Raw genomic sequence first — 17,302 nt, 5'->3', positions numbered from 1 at the left:
TTCTGCTTCCACTGCCTTTTGAAGAAGAGAGTTCCAGAGACTCATGGCCCTCAGTGAAGAAATTTCTCCTCATCGCCTCGCCATCACCATTTTACAAGAGCAATCCCTTATTTTTAAACAGCTCTTTCTAGATTCTCCCACAAAAGAAAACATCCACTCCACATCCATACTTTCAATATCTCTCAGGATCTTAAAAGCTTTTGGTCAAGTTATCTCTTATTCTTTTAAACTCAGCAATAGAAACCTAACCTCTACAACCTTTCCTTTTAAGACAACCCGCTCATTCTTGGTGTTAGTCTAGAAAACCTTCTTTGAATTGTTTCTAATAAATTTATATATTCCTCAGATAAGGAGACCAGTACTGTACACAATACTCCAGATGTGGTCTCACCAATGACTGTACAACTGAAGCACTGCCTCCCTACTTTTGTAATCAATTCCCCTCACAATAAACAATAACATTCTATTAGCTTTACTTAATATTTGTTATACCTGTATACTAGCCTTTTGCGCACTAGAACACCCATTTTCACCACACAGAGTTCAAGGCAGATCACCACTGCTCTTTCAAGAGCAACAAGAAATGGGCAATAAAGGCTGGTTTTCCTGCATACAGAGAATTAACATTTTTTTTAAAAACTAACTGCATTCTGTGTAGGCCAACCAATATGCACAAGACTCCATTTAGAACATAGAAAACTACAGCACAAACAGGCCCTTCGGCCCACAAGTTGCACTGATCATATCCCTACCTATTAGGCCTACCTATAACCCTCAATCCCATTAAATCCCATGTACTCATCCAGAAGTCTCTTAAAGACCCTGAGTTCGCCTCCACCACCACCGACAGCAGCCGATTCCACTCACTCACCACCCTCCGAGTGAAAAACTTACCCCTAACATCTCCTCTGTACCTACTCCCCAGCATCTTAAACTTGTGTCTTCTCATAGCGACCATTTCAGCCCTGGGAAATAGCCTCTGAGAATCCACTCAATCTATACCTCTCAACATCGTATAAACCTCTATCAGGTCACCTTTCATCTTTCGTCTCTCCAGGGAGAAAAGACCAAGCTCCCTCAACCTATCCTCATAGGGCATGCCATCCATTCCAGGCAACATCCTTGTAAATGTTTGTTATTTGTCAGGTTCAATTTTTCTAATGTTTTCCTGAACAGCCTCCCACCCATTATCTTCTGTTTACCCAACACTGCTGTGGCCTGTTGTCTTATAATGGCTCACAGTCTACCAACATCACGATTTCAAAATTCTCATCATCGTGTTGAGATCTCTCCATGGCCCCACCCCTTTGTAACAAAACTCAACAGCACCATGCAGTCTCTAAAAGCAATAGTATCTTTTTCTGAACTTTGTAACTTGCCTGACAACAATTGGATCAAACTATATGTTGCAGACAAACTGTTGGTTGTGTCTGGTTCCCCTGGAGGACGAATAGAAACATAGAACAGCACAGCACAGTACAAGCCCTTCGGCCCTCAATGTTGTGCCGAGCTATATCCAAACCCAAGATCAGGCTATCCCACTCCCTATCATATCCCAACCCTAATCAAAGCCTGATCCAGTCCACTTGAGTTGCAAATAGATGCAGTGTAATTTACTGGCTCTTAGCGATGGGATTTTACAGCCTCGCTCGAGCGGGACCGGAGATTCCTGCCCATGATCAACAGACGTTTCCGCTGTCTGCCTCTCACCCACTCCGTTTCCCTGGGCGGGGCAGAAGAATACCGGCATAGATCTATAAATATTTTAAATTGAGAAAACGTTTACCTGCAGACCAACTGATTTTTTGAAAAGCTGAGAATGACCAATCAACTTACATAGGCAGTTGCTGATAGTAGAATTTAAGTGATATTTATACTAATGAGTGCCACCAATGGTCCACAAGATGGAGAAGCTAGATCTTCCAAATGGTCACCCACTATGTTGGAAAAACATGAAAAGATAGAAGCTGCATACACTGTCACATTTCAAGGAAATAATGCTGCTCACCAAGGTTGTCAACTCATCAATGTCATTAATTGATTCCAGTTTGCCCGAAAGGATATCCAAAGACTCTTTCTGATCCTCCTCCTGTCGGTGTGATCTGACAAAACAGATTCCGAAAGACAGAAGTTAAAATTATACACTTGATTCACTGTGTATACACAAGCTAGCAGATATTCATTGCATTTTTAAATGAATCAAGGAATGTACTAACAAGTATGCTTATAGGAATTGCAATTATATTACTAGTAGATTGAGTCACCTTGAACTTTGTGTATGTCCCACTTTATATGAACAAGGTTAATGTACATCTATCTCTGTCCACCATCCCTTCTCTTATTTTGTATAAGGAGATATTCTTTCCAATCCCCTGCCTTGTGGTTCACTTCCCCATCCTCTAGTCGCTGCACGGTTTTGTTACTTGTTCAACAATGGTGTCTCTTCGCCCTGAAGTCACTCTGTTTATGACAATCTGTTACCTGCAGCATTCTCTCCTCTTTGTGACCATCCTTGTACATCAGTTTATTCTTTGACATCTTAGCCCATCCTTTGCCTCTCTGCTTCTTAAAGGCATCAAATATCATGCCTTCTCTTTGACCTGCCTTATTACTGAAACAGCCCTTCTCAAAATGACACTGACCATAGTGAACAATCCTCTTTCTCATTCTCGATCTGGCTTCAGTCTTTGACGTTGCTGACAACAGCATCCTCCTCCAGCGCATCTTCTCCATTATTGAGCTTAGTGGGACTGCAATGGCTTGGTTCCATTCTTAACTGAACAGATGTAACCAGAGAATTTCCTGCAACTGCTTCTCTTCTGGCTCTGAAACCTTGTTACCTCTGTAGTTCTGCAAGAATTTATCTTTGCTCCCTTCCTATTTCTCATCTACATCATCCAATCTTTGATGCCACATTTGACCCAGAGATGAACTTCTGAATACATATCCATGCCACCATCAAGACCACCTACTTCCACATCCGCATCACCCGGTTCAACTGCTACCTATGCTCGTGTGCTGTTGAAATCCAGATCTATGCTTTTGTTAGAGAGAATCTTGACAATTTCAATGCACTTCTGTCCAACATCTTCCACCCTCCATATGTCTTAACTTGCACCAAATGGTGTTCATCCATTACCCCTATATCCTCTGACCTACTCTGGCTCAGAGACTGACAACGCTTTGGATTTTAAGATTTCCTTTCCATGTTTTAGAACAGTCCATGACCTCACCCTGCCCTATTACTGTAACCTCTTCCAGCCAACTATCATTGATTTTGTTTAAAAGCTCATTCATCCATTAAGGGAGGAAATTTGTCACCTTTATGTTCTGATCTACATGTTACTCCAGACCCACAGCAATGTGGTTGGATCCTTAACTGCCCTCTGAAATGGCCTAGCAAGCCATTTAATTCAAGGGCAATTAGGGATGGGCAACAAATGCTGGCCTTGCCAGCAACACCCACATAACACGAAGTTAAAAAAGCCCTAAAGCCTTTGGATATCCGTATTTCTCCAATACTGATACCCTCCCTATTTCCAACTTTAATCACCCCAAAATTCACAGCCTTGCCTTGAGCTGCCAAAGCCCTAAGCAGCTCTTTAAATCTATCCACCCCTTTTCCTTTAAAATGCCCCTTAAAACTTAGAAGAACATAAGAACGAGGAACAGGAAATTCAGCCTCTCAAGCTGTTCTGCTATGTAATACCATCACAGTTTATCTCATTTCGGCCTCAATTCCACTTTCCTGCCCATTCAACATAACCGTTATAATTAAAAGTCTGTCCACCTCTTCCTTAAATTTACTCAATGAGTTGGCGTTCACTCCCTTGGGGTTGTGAATTCCACAGAGTCACAACCCTTTCTCTTCAGCTGTTTTAAATCTGCCACACCTTATCCTAAGCCGATGACCTCTTGCTCTAGATTATCATACAAGAGGAAACATCCTCTCCACATCCACTTTCATTGCTTTGATCAGCTTGTCATAATAGTTCTATCTGTGCAAATGCAAGATACCAGTTAACCATCCCCTCAGGTTATCTATTTTTAGTTGCTTCTTATCCATCTCGACTTGCCATTTTATGTCATCTGAATAGTGGAGAGAAAAGAAGTCCGGGGGGGAGAGAGAGAGAGAGGAGGAGGGTGGCTGGCTTCCACCCCTCATTTTCGGCAGGAGGGACAGCCAGAAAGGGCGGAGAATCCAAAAAGGAAGTTACCCCAGTGGGATTTCCTGTTGAGATAGTCTCCACATCGCACCACTGACATCATGGAGCCCTGCCATAAAAGGTCAGAACCCCATTATTGGCCTCCCTGCTGTATCATTCTCCCCACATAAGGAATTCCTCCCCCACCAATGTGACATCACCTTAGCGAGGTTTACAAGTCTGTACAAATAGGGACCTGGTGAAAAAAACTCACTGGGGCATGCACAGATTAAGTACTGGCCCCAGAGGGGAAGACGGTCATGCACGGGTAGTGCTCAGACATTGCCCCTGTCTGGGCACTGCCAGAGCTAGCTTCCGTTGGGGGGGGGGGGGGGTGTCATGCGTCTGTGGAGGGGAACTTTTAACTTTTTTTCAAGTTAGGGCACCCTCTAAAAATGTCACCCCAATCTGTCAGGGACCAACAATGCTGTCTAGGATGGTGGATTGACTTTTGGTGCCAATCATAGGCCTTCCAAGGATTGGGTAGGCCATTAAGCAAGTGATGGCTCAACTTCTTAAAAATCTTGAAATGACTTTTACAATTAGGCCATCATTGTTGGGGCTGGGGTGGAGGGGACAATGTATGGTCGGGGCTCTTCAGTGCAGCCTGTGGCTGTTCCTGCACCCAGGCAAGAACAGAATTCCTGCCACTTCTTATAACAGCTCAAGTGCAATTTTTAAGCCTATCATTAGTCATTATAGGTCAATGCCCTTTCACCTGATAAATGGTTATTATCAAGCCATTCATAGCAGTATCAGTTAACAACATTTTAAGGGATCTTTGTCAACATTGGTTTATGGATTTTACTGCATGTTTCTTTTGCTCAGTCTGATAGTTGTATAAAATGTAAACATCCAAACAGTATTTGTTCTCTACTAACTCAATGTAAAAGACATGGATTCTGGCTGACCTCTGTTCATAATGAGATTGTTTACATCTTATAACTGTCAATAAAATACAAGTTCTAATCATGTGCTTCAAAATTATACAATTTTTTTTTAAAGCAAGAACTCAAATTAGGATATCAAGCTGATAATTGTCTGAAGTTTATCGAATGTAAAACTAGATAGAACAGCTATGTGAGCAATGCAGTGATTATCCTTGACTCTCCAATACGCACCCATTTTAAAACACTCACAATAAGTTTTTTTTCTAATTTGTCACCTAACTTCTCAAATAATTTTGCACATAAACAGAGCAAAGCCTGTTAGAAGTTGAATAGAAATGTTCCAGCCACGTCAGGCGCGAAATGCTACCGATGCATCCTAGGTAAAGAGTACACTGCACAATCTGCTTTTAGAATCATAGAATCCCTACAGTGCAGGAGGGCATTTGGCCCATCGAGCCTGCACCAACAATGTTTCCACCAAGGTCCTTTCCCCACAAGGTAGAGAATGCAGTACGTAATCTGCCATCTGCACTGCCAACTTTTCATGCTTTATTGTTTGACGGTCAGAAAAAATCTGAGAGGTGGGTCCCACAATGCCACGCTGGCAAGCAGGCTAATTCAGTATGTGATCTAAAAAATAAAAAAGGATCGCCCCCCCCCACCATGGACACACCCCTTCCCCCTCACCCCTAATGAAATCCTACCCCACACTGAACCACCCCAATGGAAGGTCCCCCATGGTACTGCCCATGGGAGGGGGATTTCTTCCATGGAGGGATGAGATTGCTAGAGGCCAGATAATGACATTCAAATATATGGTAATAGGATTCCCAACCTTTCATGGCAGGAAACCATTGTGTCAACGGCGAGGACTATCTCCAGCATGAATACCATTTTGGGACTCTATTGGATTCTTTGCCCCCTCCGGCTTTCCTGCCCACAGATATCAGGACATAAAATCCTCCCTCTCTCACCTGAAGTACTCCACACACACTTAACTTGAAGACTTCATGCCTCTTTACAAACATGTTCTTTTCTTCCACTTTAAGAATTTAACAAACAAAATATAGAACTCATTGCAAAACTTGAAGTGACCAGCTCTACACAACGTCACCCCAACCTAAATAGCCTGTTTGTGAATTCCAGAAAAAACGAAGGCCTTCTCAAGTCAGTGCAAAAGTCCGTGCATTGAATATACAGTATATCTTTCCAAGAACACAAATGTTTTAAATTTCTGTAATTTTTAGGTTCTCGCAAACTCTGTTTTTGTAGTACTTGAGAGGTGACTGGTCTATCTTTGCTAAGATTTCAGATCTGAACAAGAGTACAGAATGAAAACAGAAATTACAGTTTTGCCATTTTTAAACCCACAGACAACTCTCAAAAGTTGACAAAGTTATCATCACCTTCACAAAGACACAAGTTAGAGAGTCATTTTGTCTCCTCTGAAGCATAACAATCTGTTCCGAACTGGACAGTCAAGATTGAATTATGCGAGGCACATTCTCAAATCTCTCCAGGCTAAGCGGTCAGGGGGTGGGAATTCGGTAAAGGGTACACCAGATACCCTGCAGATATTTAAGGGCCAGTAGGCTGGGGGAAGGACTTCTGCCCTTCAGAATCAAGGAGGCCTGCCTCAAGAGAACTGCCAACTAATCATAGACTGGCACCTTCCCAGCACTTCAAGCATACAGTGCTGGATAATTTAGGTACAGTTGGAGGTCGCGCCAGGTGCCAAGCCGGCAGACCCCAGAAAGGTGAGGGACAATGGAGTTGGGTGGAGTTTCCAATTAGCCCAGTGGCCAGTTAAGGAGAATCCACCTGCCTCCACCACAAGACCCACACTGTTAAACCTGCCCAGCTGGGTGTTTGGCATGGCCTCTTCCACTGCCTGTTAAATGTCAGGAGTGGAGAATCATAAAAATCCGACAGTACAGAAGGAGGCCATTCGGCCGATCGGGTCAGCATCAAGAACAATCCCATTCAGGCTGCATCCCTGTAACCCCGTATATTTACCTGCTAATCCCTCTAACCTATGCATCCCCAACACTAAGGGGCAATTTAGCATGGTCAATGCACCTAATCCACACATCTTTGAAATGTGAAGGATACCGGAGCACCTGGAGGAAACCCACACCAACAAGGGGAGAACGTGCAAACTCCACACAGACAGTGACCCAAGCTGGGAATCAAACCTAGATCCCTGGAGATGCGAGGCAGCAGTGCTAACCACTGAGGCCCAGTAGTTAGCACTGCTGCCTCATGAGCTCATACGTGCTGAACGAGACCCTTAATATTCTGAAAAAGTATTTGTTGCTAATATGTAAATGTATAATTATGTAAATAGTTATGTCACAAAAAGTGATGTAATGTTAGATGATGTAGCAGTCATCTTTAATTTGTTGCTCTGCACAGTAGCTGCACTAAGTAGAATCTTTCATTAAAGATCTGTGTTCAACCCCTAAGCCGACTGTAATAATTCAAGAAACCTGACTGCAAAGGAACATCATTTATTCGCAGAACATAAAGTAAAACAACAATCTTGATGTACACCCACTAATCCCTGTCATTCTTTTTAGCATAACAAATTAAACTAAACTGAGGGACAAAGGAGGGCAGCCTCTTAAAGGGGAGTCCACCCAAAACAAAAACAAAGCATTAAGGAAACTTAAAACATTAAACCCAAAAGATGATTAAAGGGGTCGATAATACATCCCCAGTTCTACAGTGCCCAATGAGCACTGAAGGCCTCAACTGTGATTATGGACAAATGTTCTCCAGGGACATCCAGCCTCAAACATAGCTGCAGTAGAGGGTTAGCCAATCCAGTCCCCACTGTCTGGGCCTGTTGATAACAAGTTTGGCCAGGCCCAGGTTCACAAGGAGGTCCTCCTCCTTCACTGCACCCACACCCCCGCCCGCACTGGGTACCTATAGATCTGGAGCTCGGGGCTGAAGTGCAAACGAAACACTACAAGAGATTTTTCATACGACTATAAAGCGAGTGCAGCCTAAAACAATTAACACAGAATAGTCCATGGGCGCCACAGTGCCACAGAAAAAAGACAGGTTTCTTGGGAGCCCATGAACCAATGTAACCTGCGGTTTCATGGGACTGCTGCCAGCATCACCCTCCATCCCAATATTAATGGCGATCACTCCATAAAGAGACCTCCACTGTAGACTTCCTCCGTCAGATGGTAACAAAGTACGATGGACGAGGGCAAGGTAGTACAAGGTGTGCAGCAACAGTCCACCCAGGAAATCCCTCCGTGCTGTGGCAAAGGGCACGGAGGGCATTTCTATTAGGTGGCTCAGACTGTGGGGCTCCAGTCCCTGAAAAACAGTTCTGGGCTTGGGGCTAATATGAAATTCCAACTGAGCAGGGGTGCACTCAGACAGGATTCCACCCACAGCTGCATCTCCGAGACCACGTGTGATATCAAGTCCAAGCACTACCATTTTAAGGTAATGGATGGCATTGGTCACTGCGCTCTGAGCGAACTCATGGAGTGTCATCCAGCCCACTCCTCCATCACCCAGCATATCCATGACCCTGGTCACCCCAGCAGTCACAGCCAGTCTCACTACCAGCCACTGGGAATAGTGTTGGTGTAAGAGCAGGTTCCTGAGCAGCAGCTTCCGTATGACAGCCACTTCTCCAGACAGGAGAGAGAGTTGCAGCGCTAGGTAATCGTGCCCCAGACTTTAAGTTGGTTCTGATAAAAGATGGGCAATGCTTGCAAGGAGTTTTGAAGTCCTCTCAGATCCAGTAAGAAGAGCTGCAAGTCATAATTCATGCTGTGCACCTGGCTGACTGCCCTCCCTACACAGGAAAGTCAGAACCTCAGCAGCAATCGAGTGCAGTCTTTTGTCCCAGAAAAGTTGTATGAGTTCTTTGGATGTTTGTGACAAAATAAGGGGGAGGGATCAAAGTGACCAACCGTACCACAACACCTACCAGTGGCACAATGGTTAGCACTGCTGCCTCACAGCATCAGAGATTCACGTTCGACTCACTATCTGTGCACAGTCTGCACGTTCTCCCTATGTCTATGTGGATTTCCTCCAGGTGTTCCTGTTTCCTTCCATAGTCTGAAAGACATGCTGGTTCGTTGCACTGGCCATGCTAAATTCTCCCTCACTATACCTGGACAGGCGCCAGAGTGTAGCGACTGGAGGATTTTCACAGAAACTTGATTGCAGTGTTAATGCACTCCTACTTGTGACAAAATGAATAAACTTATAAAACATAAGCCGTCAGCTGGCTTATGATTAGAACTCGATCCCTATAAAGGCAGCATTCGAAGCTGTCATAGAATCAGAAAATCTGCAGTGCAGGAGGCTATTCAGCCCATCGAGTCTGCACCGACAACAATCCCACCTAGGCCCTATCCCCGTAACCCCATATATTTACCCCACTAATCCCTCTAACCTACATATCCTGGGACACTAAGGAGCAATTTAACATGGCTAATGCACCTGTCCAGCAATTCAGGTGACTGGTTACCTTGGCCTTCAGCTCTTGCCAATTCACCAGCCAGGATTCCTCAGCCGGGCAAAGATGGACTTCCAAGTAGAAGGAGTTGCTCCTGCTCCAGGTGAAAGGCACAAGCTCCTCTGGAAGAGGATCCATCTGCCACAGACCGATCAGGAGTCTGAGACACTTATCCCAGTTGATCCTGTCAGAGGACGCAGGGTACACAGCCTGACACTGACATCCTCCGCAGATGAGCCAGGTCTGTGAATATGAGGAACACGTCGTCAGTGTAAGCCAACAGGATCACTTCTGTACCCGGCCCGCGCAGAGTCAATCCCTACAACTTCCTCTGAAGAGACGCAGGATAGAATCCCATTGGCCAGACAAGAGACAAGTCTGCCATGCCCTCTTCCAAAGTGAAGGGGTGCCATCATCGATCCTTTAACCTTAACGAGACAGTCTGCAGCAGCATACCGTAATTGGTTTCAGGCGACATATTGCATCCTAAGCTGGAATGCTCCTAGAGTTACAAATAAATATCTGTAATCCATTTTGTCGAGCGCCTTTCCCTGGTAAAGAAACAGGAAAGTGCTTGACAAACCAGTCCTCAGGGAATGGAGGATCAGGTCCCAAGCCAGATGAAGGCTGTCGTGGATGGTCCAGCCTGCAGGAGTGAAGGATTGGTTAGAGTGCATCACGTAGTCAAGCACGGTGCCAAGATGAGAAGTCATTGCACTGACAAAGATTTTATAGACTGTGCTGAAGAGGGAGACCAGATGCCAGCTTAGTTGGTGAAAACACCCTTCTTGGGCAGTAGGGCAATCATGGTCCTGCACCACGAAATGGGCATCACCCACGTCAAGACACTCTCCTCTAGGTCTGCTGTATAATCGTTCCACAGAACATCCTGAAGAACTCCACTATCAGCCCATCCAGCTTCGAGGTCTTAGACCTGAAGAAGCTGCTCAGAGTGCTGGTCAGTTCCTCCAAGTTGATAGGGACATCAAGGTTTCTAGTGTCCACCAGTCCAATCTGCAGCAGGTCCTCCCACAAAATGGGCATCCTCGCTGGGCGGATCCAAATAGAAAAGTGCAGTGTAATAGTTTTGGGCGAGAGCCCTGATGTCCTCTGGATCCGAGACAGAAGATCCATAGTCAGCCAGCAGCACGAGGAGCCAGATCCACGACCGCTTGACCCAATGGCGTGAGTCTTGCCTACGTCCTACCATACCCTCAAAAGGGGGAAGCCTCCCCACTTTCTTATCCAGCCGGCCCAGAAGCAACGAAACATGTCCAAGAACCACTTATCACTCATCATCAGGTTGTTTAAGTGCCAATACATGAACTGCACCTGGACGTCAGACAGAATGAGTTCAGCCCATACCAGACAGTGGTCAGTGCACAGCACCTACCACACCTTCGAAAGGTAACAGCAGTCAAACCTGGGCACCCCAACTCCAGGCATAGCACAAGTGAAGACATTGGAGCCAGGATGGAGATTTGCCAGGCGTTCACCAGACATAGAATCAGACAGCACAGAAGAGGCCCTTTGGCCCATTGAGTCTGCACCAACACATTAGAAACATCTGAACTCCCACCTGATCCCAACTGCCAGTACTTGGTCCATAGCCCTAAATGTTATAGTGTGTTAAGTGCTCATCCAGGTACTGTTCAAAGGATGTGAGGCAACCCACCTCTACCACTGTCTCAAGCAGCGCATTCCAGACCATCACCACCCTCGGGATAAAAAGGCTTTTCTTCACATCCTCCCTAAACTCTCTGTTGAACAACCCAACCACGTCTCACAACTTTATCACAAATGGCATGTGACGTGATGATCCAAGGCATATCGCATACTTCCTGACCCAGAGGATTGAGAAGTTCTAGAACCTGTGGTGCGCCTCTCCACTGCTGCTGATGTTCGCTATGGACACCTTCATGTTAAAAGTTGTGGTTCTTTGCAACACCATTTTTTAGTGCTCAGAGGAAGTGCCCTTCCACTCTCTCAAGAATCCGACGAAGAAACGATTTAGCTAGTGCCATTCTTTTCGCTCTGAATCTGGTGCGATCATGGCCCAGACAGATCCAACCATCACAGTCAAGGGCTAGCTAGACTCTGTCCCAGTAACCGCAGTGGAAATATAAAAAGTCCTGGGCCGCAATCTTATGACCTCATCCCGCCCAACTTTCAGCGAGGCGAGATAATAAGGTTGGGCAGGAAGTGAAAGGTCAGGTTTGTGCCCAGTTTTCTGCCTCTCCTAATCTAACTGGAACTGTTTTACTGGCAAAGTTGGTTTTGCACCTTTCTGGATGTAAAGCTGATTTAAATATTAATGGCAGGCTTTGCCGTGAGCTGTGGAGATCCCTCCTCCTCCGAGGTGTAGCACTTTTTCTTTGAGAGCACCCAGGCAGGTGAAGTCTGCACTCTGGGTGCCTCCCCCACTATACTGCCCCCCTTCTGTGTTCCGCCCCCTGGGTTTGTCCACCCTTGTAAGAAAGCCACCAGCTTGGGGTTGCATTGCTGTAACATGGACCCACTCAGAACAATGCCAAGCCCACCACTCAGTGCTGAGATGTCAATGGCCCTGGATTTTGTGACGGGTCCAGAGGTGGTGTTATTCCTTGAACCTGTCGTTTGGGTTCAGGTATGGGAGTGATGTCCGTCTCCTTCCTCCCTCCCCCTCCCTCATTTTGCCCTCTGCTGTGCCTCCCAGCCATGTGGATACTCTCTCCCCTCCTCATCAGCAACCAAGGTGGTGATTGCTGCTGGTGTGGCCCTCCCTGTAGGGGAGACAGTTGGGAGTTTATCAGTGAAGGAGGGGCTGTGGCAGCACCAGCTGCGACCACCAAGGGGTTTTTGGCAGTCCTTGGAGGTGGGGCAGGTCTTATGAACCTGCCCAATCCCCTTACAGGCATGTCATCGCACATCATTTGCAAACATGGTAAGTGGCCCCATTGTGGCAGCCATCGAACCCCCCCTCCAGGCACTCCTCCCAAGACAGGCAAATGAAAGCCTGGCACATGAAGGAGTAGATGTGTCAGAAGGAGGCCTCCCTGGAGCTGAGAGGGATCCCATTGATGAAGGTGGGAAAGGAGGAGCTCAACATGGATGAAGGGTGAGATATTCAATAGTATGAGTCTCGGCGCGGCCTTGAGTGGGTTCATTGCTACGAAGTACACACCCACCATAAACCTCTTTCCAAAAGGAGGTAGACCACTCATTCAGCCTTCAAAAAGAACTTGGTTTTGCCATACATTTTAGAGGAGGCCATACTAGCAGTGTGGCCGACAATCCCAGCCACTGTACTAATGTGTACCTCAACAGACATTTCAGGTGGGTGTAGCACTTCACTCTTAGTTGTTTAATCAGGTGTTTAAAGGGTGACAGGGCTACAGGAGCAGTGGAGACCGGAGAGGTCACCACTCCTGCATAGATGGTTCTGGAGAGCCCTGCCACTGATGGAGTTGGAGTTGCTGCCAGGTGATTGGTATTTTTATTTGTATTATGGGGGAAAAGCAGAAAGAGTTCTCTCTCTCAAGCGCTGATTGCTGATGAGCAGAAAGGGAGAGAGAAAAAAGGGCAGGAGGGAAGATGAGGATGGGAAATCAGGGAAGGCAGACGCTGTATGTCAGCTGACAGTGTTCCTTGCTCAGCAGGTGGGAAGACTTGGTGTCTTTAATCCAGCAGGGCCTGCTAAAGCATCCAAAGTTGTAACTTCATCTCCCACCACACTCTTGGTATAGTTTATAGACAGTTTGAGGAAGCAAATCTTCTCTGCTCCTCTAATAAGCACCAACCTTCCTGCCTCTATTCAGCCTCCATGGATATTTAGATGAGATGTGGAGATGCCGGCGTTGGACTGGGGTAAGCATAATAAGAAGTCTCACAAAACCAGATTAAAGTCCAACAGGTTTACTTGGTAGCACAAGCCACAAGCTTTCAGAGCTCTGCTCCTTCATCAGGTGAGTGGGAGTTTTGTTCACAAACAGGGCAATATAAAGACACAAACTCAAGTTACAAAATAATGGTTGGAATGCAAATCTTTACAAGTAATCAAGTGTTAAAGGTACAGGTAATGTGAGTGGAAAGAGAGTGTTAAAAACAGGTTAAAGAGATGTGTATTGTCTCCATTCTTGGACTCATGCATCTCCATTAATGACAGCCAGCTTAGCAATACCCGAAGCCCACAGATAACCTCACGATGCTCGACTTCTCCAACTTCCACCCAAAACACATTAAAGAAGCCATCCCCTACGGACAAGCCCTCCTTATACACAGGATCTGCTCAGATGAGGAAATCGCAACAGATATCTCCAGACGCTGAAAGATGCCCTCATAAGAGCAGGATATGGCACACGACTCATCGATCGACAGTTCTGACGTACCACAGTGAAAAACCGCACCAACCTTCTCAGAAGACAAACATGGGACACAGCAGACGCAGTACCCTTCGTTATCCAGTACTTCCCCAAAGCGGAGAAGTTACGGCATCTTCTCTGGAACCTTCAACATGTCTTTGATGAAGACGAACACCTCGCCAAGGCCATCCCCACACTCCCAGTTCTTGCCTTCAAACAACTGCACAACCTCAAACAGACCATTGCCCACAACAAACTACCCAGCCTTCAGGAGAACAGTGACATTACATGCCACAACAACCTTTGCAAGACGTGCCAGGTCACTGACATGGATCCCATCATCTCACGTGAGAACACCATCCATCAGGTACATGGTACATACTCTTGCAACTCAGCCAACGTTATCTACCCGATACGTTGCAGGAAAAGATGTCCCACGGCATGGTACATTGGGGGGACCATAAAGACGCTATGACAGTGGATGAATGAACACCTTTTGACAATCACCAGGCAGCAGTGTTCCCTTCCTGTTGGGGGACACTTCAGCAGTCACAGGTATTCAGCCACTGATCTTCGGGTAAGCATTCTCCAAGGTGGCGTTCACGACACACAACGCAGAATTGCTGAGCAGAAACTGACAACCAAGTTCCGCACACAAGGACGGCCTCAACCAGGATCTTGGGTTCATGTCACACTATCTGTAACCCCCACGAATGGGCTTGCAAAATCTCACTAAATGTCCCGGCTGGAGACAAAACACATCTCTTTAACTGTACTTAAACCTCTTCCCACTCACATTGCCTGTACCTTTAAGACTTGACTACCTATAAAGACTCACATTCCAACCATTATTTTGTAAATTGAGTTTGTGTCTTTATATGCCCTGTTTGTGAACACGATCCCACTCACCAGATGAAGGAGCAGCGCTCTGAAAGCTTGTGGCTTGTGCTACCAAATAAACCTGTTGGGGGAGTTTGTGGGTTGTCAGGGAGGGATTGTACCTCTGGTGGAGGAACATGTCACGTCCTTTCTGGGCAGTTTGTCCACACCTGGCACTCAGCTCTCACCTGTGACTCCCTGTAGCTGTTTGCATGCGACAGTGGCCACACCCCATGCAATGGCTTCAACAAGCTGGCTAAACCAAGTGAGGGTGGCCAACAGGTCTCAATCCTTGGTGAGATAGGGAAATGTTTATCCCAGCATGTGAAAACAGACTCCGGCGGATTGAGCAGACGAGACCAACGGACGGTCCAACGGTCAAGAATGCGGTCTCTGCAAGTGTCATGGAACGCAAAGGGCAGGACAAGACACAGAAGATGTCTTGGTCATCCACTGCGCCTAATCCCATCTCCAGCTGTCTTGACTCTTGTTTTGCCACTGGATCTCGATGGGAATTGGGAAGAGAGAGTGAGGTTGACACTGCGCAATTCTCCCTCACTTTAATCCAAATCAAGCACTAGTTCGACACCACCATCATCATCATCATCATCAGTCTGTTTCAACCCTTGTGGCAATGGTTGGATACACTAGGAGCTGTAGTCACGGACTTGCACACAGGCAGCTCAGGTCCAATGGTCATTTTCCGTTGACCGAAGCAGCAGTGAAACGCGATGTCTACCTAGACGACTGAGCAGTCCTCTTCAGGAACGCACTGCTCACCTCCCTAGGATGAGGAAGGGGCTAGAATAGGTGCCCTAAACATTGCCTGCTTCATTACACCCTGGCCAGTTTACCACAGCTGGCGGGGATCCCATCTTGCGGTTGAACAAACAAAATAAAACACAAGGTGACACCGCTCACCACTGGCACCTCAAAACATGCGCACGCTTTTGGACAACCCTACAGCAGACAGACCAGAGAGAAGAACAGCCTTAGTCGCGAGAGAGCTTGCAAGGTACAATATTGACATCGCAGCCTTGAGTGAAATTCGTCTTTCCAATGTGGGTCGGTTGACTGAATCTGGAGGCGCATACACTTTTTTCTGGAGCGGTCGTGGCAGTGATGGGCGTCGTGATGCTGTATTTGGATTCACCGTCAGGAGTTACCTTGTTCGGAAACCAGGCATGAACGACTGGCTTATGACATTACAGCTTCCGCCTCAGAACAGAAGTCAAGCCATCCTGATCAGCGCCAATGACCCCACAATGAACAACCTGGACGAGACGAAAGACAAGTTCTACGAAGGACTAGATACCCTACTATGAACAGCGAGCAGTACACACAAACTGATCTTGCTTGGCGATTTCAATGCAAGAGTTGGGTGCAACTCTGCAACCTGGCAGGGAGTCAGTGGGAGGCATGCAGTGGGCAAGTGCAACAGTAATGGCCTACTCTTAATGAAGACCTGTGCAGCACACAACCTCCTCATCACCAACACAACCTTCCGACTGCCTACCCGTAACAAGACCTCTTGGATGCACCCGCACTCTAAGCATTGGCATCTTATCGACTATGTCATTGTTAGGAGAAAAGACGGGCAGGATATCAGAGCGACCAAGGCCATTGTGGTGTTGACTGCTGTGCAGATCACAGGCTCGTTGTCTCCAAAATAAGGCTCAGCATCAGACCCAAGAGGCGACCACAAGGAAGCAAAGTTATGAAAAGAATCAATACGGCCAAGCTAAAGAACCCCAACACAGCTTCAGCACTGGCTGAAAAATTAGAAATCAAGCATGCTGACATACATCTCACAGGCAGCGCTGAGGACGACTGGGAACACTTTAGGGATGCTGTCCATACATCTGCATTGAAGATGCTCGGGCCGTCTACCTGCAAGCAGCATAACTGGTTCGATGAGAATGATGAGGAGATACAGGCTCTACTTCTTGAAAAGCACGTCTTCATCAGGCCTGTCACAATGACCCATCATCAGTTGCCAAAAAAATGCTTTTACCAGTGCTCGCAGGACAGTCCAGAATAAAGTGCGTAAAATGCAGGATACCTGGTTGAGCGCCAAGGCAGATGAAATACAGGGATACGCTGACAGAAATTATTTGAAATGGTTCTATGAAGCCCTCAACACTCTCTATGGACCTCAACTCTCGGGAGGTCCCCCCTCCAGAGTACAGATGGTACAACTCTCATTACAGAGAGGACTCAGATCCTGCCAAGATGGGCTGACCACTTTGAAGCCATCCTCAACTGACTGTCATTTATTAACGATGAGGCAATAGGCAAGATTCCCAGGGTTGATATCAACAGTGCCATGGATGATCCACTGGTAGTAGCTGAAGTCACGAAAGGTGTCAGCCAGCTATCCAGTGGCAAAGCCCCATGGGCAGATGGCATACCCACAGAGATCTACAAAGCTGCTGGTCCTGCACCTATCGAGAAGCTCACCGAGTTGTTCCAATCCTTTTGGAAGCAAGG

General features: G+C 46.5%; 1 protein-coding gene across 2 annotated transcripts in view; it reads right to left on the bottom strand.

Moving 5' to 3' along the window:
* smtnb (smoothelin b) overlaps positions 1–17,302 on the bottom strand; it is a 341,529-nt gene that overhangs the window by 246,302 nt on the left and 77,925 nt on the right. For both annotated transcript variants that reach the window (XM_080208169.1, XM_080208168.1), the window contains exon 3: positions 2,009–2,102. In XM_080208169.1, coding sequence (XP_080064295.1) covers positions 2,009–2,102 — 94 coding nt within the window. The remainder of the gene's footprint in view (positions 1–2,008; positions 2,103–17,302) is intronic.

This window comes from Carcharhinus amblyrhynchos, chromosome 20, assembly GCF_965287045.1.
Source record: "Carcharhinus amblyrhynchos chromosome 20, sCarAmb.v2.hapA, whole genome shotgun sequence".
In the NCBI taxonomy this organism is placed as follows: domain Eukaryota; kingdom Metazoa; phylum Chordata; class Chondrichthyes; order Carcharhiniformes; family Carcharhinidae; genus Carcharhinus; species Carcharhinus amblyrhynchos.
The sequence above is the reverse complement of the archived record's forward strand: the minus strand, read 5'-3'. Positions and strand labels throughout refer to the sequence as shown.